The sequence below is a fragment of the Melanostigma gelatinosum genome (assembly GCF_949748355.1).
Source record: "Melanostigma gelatinosum genome assembly, chromosome: 21".
In the NCBI taxonomy this organism is placed as follows: Eukaryota; Metazoa; Chordata; class Actinopteri; order Perciformes; family Zoarcidae; genus Melanostigma; species Melanostigma gelatinosum.
Window position 1 is genome coordinate 6,700,367 of NC_136654.1, and position 7,289 is coordinate 6,707,655.

Consider the following 7,289-nt stretch of genomic DNA (forward strand, 5'->3'; position numbering starts at 1 on the left):
ACCACACTTTGCACTTTTTGTTAACGGTATTAACACAATCTTGTTGACACCAACACCATGTTATCAACACTATATTAACTCCTTCAACTGCCAGAAGACCTGTTGAAAGACTATCTGTCCACTTATAGTGACCCGGCCAGCTGCTGCTGTTCCGGTGAGTATAGATGTGCGATAATAAAGATTTATTTTCTACTGTCAGTTTGTATCATACAACTTTATGCGAGCCAATTTGTATTATTAATACTCAGCATGACTAATCAAGAATTGTGCAAATAAATTGATACATGGAAACGAATCCATTTAATTGATTAAAAACACTAAATCCTTGAATTGGCAACAACAAATGAATGCTTTGAATTTGTATTGTACGTGACCCGCTTTGACAGAAGCTGTTATTGATTAAAGCTTGCTGACGTTTCTGTTTCTCATCACCGACACAGACTGTTCATACATTAACAATGTTTCTTGATTCAGTCAGAGTAGCATGATTATGCCATGTCTTACTCGACTCATATGACTGTTATGAAAAGCTTAACCCTTTATTTCAGATATTAAAATGAATCTTTGATTGGTCAATTATTTTGTTATTCCTGAGAACAAAAATCACAAATGTATGCTTGAATAATATTTTCAATAAATCTGAATATAGTAAGACATGCATATTTCTTAATTGAGTAGTTCACCGAAAAGTTCATTTGTTGTATAACGTGATAAACTGATTCGGACATATCGAGCATCCAGAAGTGTTACAAAAACCATTGACTTCTTGAATGCCTCACATGTCTGTCGCCGGAACCTTCCTTCTCCTACTTGCTCAACACGAACGTATTTTGAAGGAGCACACAGAGAGCAAAGCACCACGGCGGGATATTCATGTTAAAACGTGAACTGACAGTAGGAACTGCAAATACCACCTCGAAAAATATACTTTTTAATACAACAGTTGACGATAAGTCATGTGATTTTCGTCATGTGATTTTTGTTTTTGCTTTGTTTAATAAAAATGCTCAGGTGCGTATCAGTTTGGCTAACAGTTGTAAGTTAGCTAACTCACTTAGGTTGACTCAATGCACTCCAGTAAAGGTAGCTGTGTGTTTATCCATCTCCATTGACACCTGCTGTATTTTGGTACTTGGTTAACTAACGCGCAAAGCTACTGAAGTAACGTTAAAGGGAGGATTCACCTAAAAACAGTGACCTAATTCTTCCTATTATGATTAAAGGCTTTACATCCAGAGGGTTTTGGTGTTATATTATTATGAAGCTTAATCCTTAATTATAAAACTCAATTGTAAAATGCACTCATTGTTTATATCCACAGACTTTTTTTCTATGAACGTTGAATTGCTGTGTGCTAGTGTCTGTGTAGAGATAGATGCATACTTGGTAGAAACCGTTCACAGTTTTTTCAGTGCGAGTTGTCCTTTTTAATGTTTCTGCTTAGAAAGTAAAACAAGGAAGTCACCATTTCCAAGATGGAGTCCCTTGCCCCGGATACTGAGGTTCGCGTGGTGGTGGCCCAGTGTTTCCGGACCCTCACTACATCCACAGATACCAAAGACATCGTCGCCGCCCTCCAGACGCTTCACTCTTACTTGGATGAAGGACCGGCGAGCAGAACCACCTCAGTTCAGCGGGCGGAGTTCAGGCGAGCCCACTTCACCCGAACCCTTGAGTTTCTCGTGAGCAACATCCAGGCCGACTGGTCGGCCGGCCTCACGGCCGCCCAGCAGGCGGAGCTATGGGACGGCTTGTTCCTCAAAGGCCCTCCAGAGCAGGCGCTGCTGGTGCTGATGGAGGGAATCGGAGCGCTGAGGTGGGTGGTGAAAAGGATGAGAGGCATGTTCATCATGTCGTCTGTTCACTAATTACTCTGTTATCTTCCCACACAACGCAGAGCCAGCACAAATCTGGACCGCTTGGTCAGCATCACTGAGAAGTTCCTTCGGAGTGGTCGACTCGCTGACCTGCTGTGGTCCTACTGTCTGGAGACGGGTCCCTCTGATTCCCCCCAGCTCCGAGAGACTCTGCTGGGACGTATTGTGGCGCTGCCGGACGTCACCGCCAACAGGTTGCATCTAAAGAACAAGCGTCTTTTTCTTCCTCAGCAGTACTACCCACTGCTGGCCACCGAGATGCTCACTGCCCTGGAGCGGACCTGTCGAGCACTCAAAGGCGAGGAAACATCTTTTGAACTGTTCGCAATAATGCCAGCGCGGGGCTTGTGTCAAATATTTATTGTCGTGATTATTTCTCATCCAGTCTTATTTGTGTATTCAACAGATGGCACAGACTGCTCCTTGACTTTTGTGGCTCAGACACTTGGAAAAGTGTGTATCCAGGGCCATAGTGGTGAGTCCAGTGGAAACATAGAAAACAAACTTGAAGTTTAATTCACCTTTCGCCTCGATAGAACATGAATGGACTCCTGGTTATTTGTTCCAGGGTCCGTCGTGACACAGAACATCTGTTATCCTCCTCTGACATGTTTACTTTCCCATCTACAGCTTTGGTGCTGGCCGTGCTGGCTCCGCGGCTGTCTGTGTGCACACGCTCGGACATGGTGTGGCAGAGGGTTTGCTGGAAGCTGCTGCAGAACGTTCCACAGCGATGGATGGAGAGCGTGCTCACTGGGCTGGTGCAGGCCGTCGGCGGGTAAGGCGGAGACGGGAACGGCCATTTAAACGGCTAAATCGGTTTTCTATCTGCCTCTAATGACGCCAGCGTCTCACCTCTTTTCCAGGCCCGATGCGTTGGGCAGGATCATTGGCAATCTAGTGTTGACAAATAAGAAGGCTCAGTTTGTCATGACTCATAAACTGCTGCTACTGCAGTACAAGTATGAGGTAAGAAGATACCTTGCAGCCTTGCCAGTACACCATATAATCGTATAAATGTACGTGTTTTCTTTTTACCCCCTCAGACTCAAGTCTTGAGAATTGTCCTCGGTTACCTTGCAGCAGACAGGGAGCGAAGGCCACTGCTCATCCAGGTGAGCGCATTAGGATGTTCAGCAGCCAAATGCTATCACACACGATACATATGTTGATGATTTTAACATGTGTGTGTGTTTTCAGGTGTTGCAGTCTGTGCTCCAGGCCTGGGCTAACCCCAGCGCAGTGAAGCACACGCCTCTAGAGCAGCAGCTGTACGTCAGCAAGGCCTTACTGCTGAGCGTCAGTCTGCTGAAAGACTCCGAGCTGCAGGAGCTCCGCTCAGGTACAACACACAAGTCACTCCTTCTGTATGATATCATCATGTGAGTGAAGGGATCATAAAGCTTGCAGCTCTCCTCTCTCAGAGTTGCTTCAGTGTATGCTGGGCGGCATGCAGAGCCACCTGCACAGCAGCGTGGTGCGCATCAGGCGTATGGGCATGGTGGTGGGGGAGTGCTTGAGCTCCCGTATGGACGTCAATAAAACCAAGCTGAAGTTTGAGGTACAGTCAGTGTGTTGATTGCGAGATACAGTGCCAGTCGGCCTGATTGGTCTGCGTCTGAGTCCGTGTTGTGTTGCGTTTGCAGTACGATCAGGACGAGGACACTCTGGAGCTGCTCTCTCTGATGACTCCCATGACTGGTGGTGAAGCAGAGGCCGAGCATGTGAACGGGTACGTGTCTTTACATCTCTGCAACTGTTACGTCAAGATTTGGGATGTTGGTCATTATATCTACACACTGTATATAATCTTGGCAGCTAATATTGAAATGGCTTAGCGACTATGCTTAATCAGTGGGCCAAGTCCCGTAAAACTTAGTCGCGATGTACATTTGTCAGCAGTGATTGTGTTTAAGATGCGGTCTGTCATCTGCAGAGTTGAGTCTCCTCAAGAGACCAGTGAAACTACTCCCTCCACTCAGAACGCACCGTCGCAAAATAAGACAAAAACTGACCCAGACTCCGACCTGGACAGGTCAGAATGATTAAATATTCTTTGTCACACTAAGTGTATTTGTGGGAAGTGTTTTCGTTAACTCCAAAGTCTTTCACTTGTGCAGCGACGATGAGCTCACTCCGTACGACATGTCCGGCGATCAGGAGATAAGTAAAGCATCCCCACCCCGCTACCTACGAGACTGCTTGGAAAGTATGGCTGCTTGGTTACCGATCGCTTCCTGTTTAAATCCTGTGCTGCTGTAGCTCCAGCTCTAATGTTGTTATTATTTTTAATCTGATGACCCATCCAGCCTTAATTTCCTCTGAGGACTCGCTGCGTGTGGAGCTCACTTTGAGAGTCGCTGAGGTTTTGGTGCGGAAGAACGTCTTTGCAACCAGAGAGGTATGAAAGCGACGGACGTGTCCAGCGCTTCAGATTCATTCATTTTCCTAAAATTACTGTTCATATCTGTTGCTTTTTTAATCCAACCATTCGGGTCCGTTTGTCATAAAACTGATTCAGCGACAGAGGGTGTCGTTCCTTACTTTACTGTTGTTGACTGTAGCGCAGAGATTAGAATGTTTTCTCCTTCCAGATCACTTTTCACGCTACAGTTCATGTCTGTTTGTTTGTTTGTTGATCAGGTCAGTGTCCAGCTGACCAAAGTGCTTCTTCACATGGAGGATAAATACAGCATCAATGGCTTCCTGACGCTCCGACAGGCGACCATGGTGGCGCTCATTGTCACAGACTCTATCTCTGTATGATCCTTAGTTTCTTCATTAGCACGCAGCTTTATCGCCATATTAAAGCATTCGGTATCTAAGGAAACCGTCTCTTTGCTTTCCGTGACAGGTGACTCAGTATTTGACCACAGAGTTTTACTCCTTGAACTACAGTCTTCGCCAGCGGCTCGATATCTTGGAGGTGAAGACGACGGCTTCTCCACTTCTCACAGCGGCTAAACTGAGTGATTTGAACTCTTTTTTTTTTTTTTGAGTGTAATCATGAGGCTGCTCTTGTTTTTGGTTTTTCCCAGGTCCTTACTCTGGCAGCGCAGGAGCTCTCAAAGCCGATGACTGAAAAGAGAAATCCGTCTCTGGGTATTGCCGCCGGCACTGACCTGACTCCGTACCCCGGTGACAACCCCGTTCAGTGGCGAGAAGTAGTAGAGAAGCGGATTCAAAGCAAGACAAAGCGCCTCAGGAAGGTAGTTACCCCAAACGTTCATCTGCCTGTTTAGTATTCGAGTGAAGCTTTACTCCGTATCTCTTCCGTCATTTCTTTTGTGCACAGGGTGCCACACAACCTCCGGCTAAGCCCGCCCCTAACCGTTACGCCCCTGTTGCTGGACACTTCTTTTTTCCTCTGCTCAGCAATTATGACAAGTAAGTAATGCCCTTTCATACAGATTTCAAAGCTCAACACTCCTCGTTTTTTTTGTGTACAGTTGAACGTTTTAAAACTGGAATGTAATACCTTTCTGCTAGGCCTCAGGTGACTTTTGACCTGTTGGGTGACGACCATCTCGTACTGGGCAGGTTGGTCCACACCTTGGGCCTCTTCATGCATCTAGCAGTCAATGCACCGGTACTTATATCCATCTGTCCATGCTGTGTGAGACATGATCACAATGTAGAGCTTTTTATCATTGTACTCAAATTCTAGGTGTGGATGCAGTCATTCAATATATATCTTTTATTATAAAAGAGTAACTCAGTAATGGGATTTATGGCGAGGCAGGATAGTTGTAGTTCGGATGCTGTGGGAAAAGTCATCACAATGTCACATTAAGCTCATTTATATTGGAGTACAATATGAGATTCCCATGACTTTCTTTTGTTTGTAGATAGCTGCACAGATGGGTTGTGCTTTACTGGACTTTGTGTGGGCGGTGCGCTACCATGTTGACCAGTAAGTATGTTGCGTATCAGGTTTCTACGCGGTTAATTGATCAAATCGCGGCAGACGGGATATTTTGTTGTCTTACTCGTGTCCGAGCTGTAACCTGATTTCTGTCTGTTCTGTCTAAGGATGGTGAGACGAGGCGTCCTCTTCGCTGTTTGCGCCGTGTTTCTGAGCATGCCCAGTGAAAACCTGCTGGTGGACCTCAGTGATCAGCTGTTTGAGACCAGGACTTGGCTGGCAGGTAAGAAAACAAACATTATTTAAGCAATAAATTGTTTATTTGTTACTAATAATAGATTAACCCTAAAACACATGATTCTCGTAAATGGACAAAGGTCCCGAGGCTGCACCTGCGTAATGTAATTCTGTCAGGGATGTCCCCTCAGGGACACATATTTATGCTCACACACACACACATGCACAGCTGGACTGAGCATTTCTGGGAAGCAGATGAGGAACAAGGATGTCCTGTACCATGCGGACCGTGCATGACGTGACTGGCTCAGCAACAGTTGGATGTTTCTTTATCCCTCTGAGGATAAAAGTAGTTTCACATTGCTGTGAGCGACAAAAGGACACTTTTTTTCCTCCCACATAGGATTGTTAACTGTGCAAAGAAAATGCCAGGATGATGTGCGTTTGATTGATTTTGTAATTATACTGAGAGATGGAGACTTTCCCGTAGCCGCTTATAGTCATTGTTTGTGTTGTTAATGTCCACAGACGTGGCTGAAGAAGATCCCGATGCAGATTGCCGAAGTCTGGCCATACAGAGTTTGGTGCTGCTGGATAAGAGCCTAAAGAAACAGCTGCAAGATCAACAAGCACTGAGCACGGAGTCATGATCTCAGCATCAACAATGAACGATGAAATACTGAATGTGTCTCCGATGGGGGTGGGGGGGGTGGGCCTCGCCTCACCTCTGTCTCGTCCTCAAAGAGCCAGAAGGATTGAGGTCGATGGAAGTGATGTTCCGGATATTTGCCGACATATTTTTCATTTCCTGGAACACGCACGTCAACCAGCGGAAAAGGAGGGCACATGCTTGTGAATGTCTTTCTGCATAACTGAGTCATGCACACACAAACATTTCAACACACTGTGTTGTTGGACATATTGTGTATTATGTGTGAATTATAGATATATATATATAGCATAATTGATGGAATGGAGAATAGTTTGTACCCACAAATAAAATGTAAGTTTTGAGGATATCCTTTTCAAACTCTTTCCTGTTCTGGCACATCTCTCTGTGTGTGGTTGTTTGTTTGCAAAAGGACATCCTGTGAGTGTTCACGTGCATACAAGGATTCACAAATAATGGAAATACCAATACTACTTCCTCCTGTGACATAAATGAAATGTGAGTTAATCTGTATGCTCACAAACAATGGAACGTTTTTAAATATACAGTTTATAGTTTTATTCGTAATGCTCTTGACTTGCTTACCGTGGCATATTTAGAAAGAAGATCTGCATTGATTTGCCCACTTTTTTGTGGTTAA

General features: G+C 45.0%; 1 protein-coding gene across 1 annotated transcript; it reads left to right on the top strand.

The window, feature by feature from the left end:
• The first annotated feature begins 860 nt into the window (after positions 1 to 860).
• On the top strand, positions 861 to 6,963 carry telo2 (TEL2, telomere maintenance 2, homolog). Its single transcript, XM_079293064.1, has 21 exons — positions 861 to 1,011; positions 1,445 to 1,816; positions 1,898 to 2,175; positions 2,284 to 2,352; positions 2,508 to 2,655; positions 2,744 to 2,846; positions 2,924 to 2,992; positions 3,078 to 3,219; positions 3,302 to 3,438; positions 3,524 to 3,609; positions 3,814 to 3,912; positions 3,998 to 4,086; positions 4,187 to 4,278; positions 4,521 to 4,637; positions 4,732 to 4,803; positions 4,916 to 5,086; positions 5,173 to 5,264; positions 5,367 to 5,466; positions 5,726 to 5,790; positions 5,910 to 6,025; positions 6,508 to 6,963. The coding sequence occupies exons 2-21, from the start codon at positions 1,476 to 1,478 to the stop codon at positions 6,627 to 6,629; spliced, it is 2,508 nt and encodes an 835-aa protein (XP_079149190.1). The 5' UTR covers positions 861 to 1,011; positions 1,445 to 1,475; the 3' UTR covers positions 6,630 to 6,963.
• The last annotated feature ends 326 nt before the right edge of the window (positions 6,964 to 7,289 follow it).

Excerpts from the sequence above, each read along its gene's own strand:
- telo2 (XM_079293064.1), top strand. The coding sequence starts at position 1,476 with ATGGAGTCCCTTGCCCCGGATACTGAGGTTCGCGTGGTGGTGGCCCAG. Across the intron at positions 2,353-2,507 it reads GTGTATCCAGGGCCATAGTG|CTTTGGTGCTGGCCGTGCTG; the intron begins GTGAGTCCAGTG and ends TCCCATCTACAG. Across the intron at positions 4,087-4,186 it reads CCTACGAGACTGCTTGGAAA|CCTTAATTTCCTCTGAGGAC; the intron begins GTATGGCTGCTT and ends TGACCCATCCAG.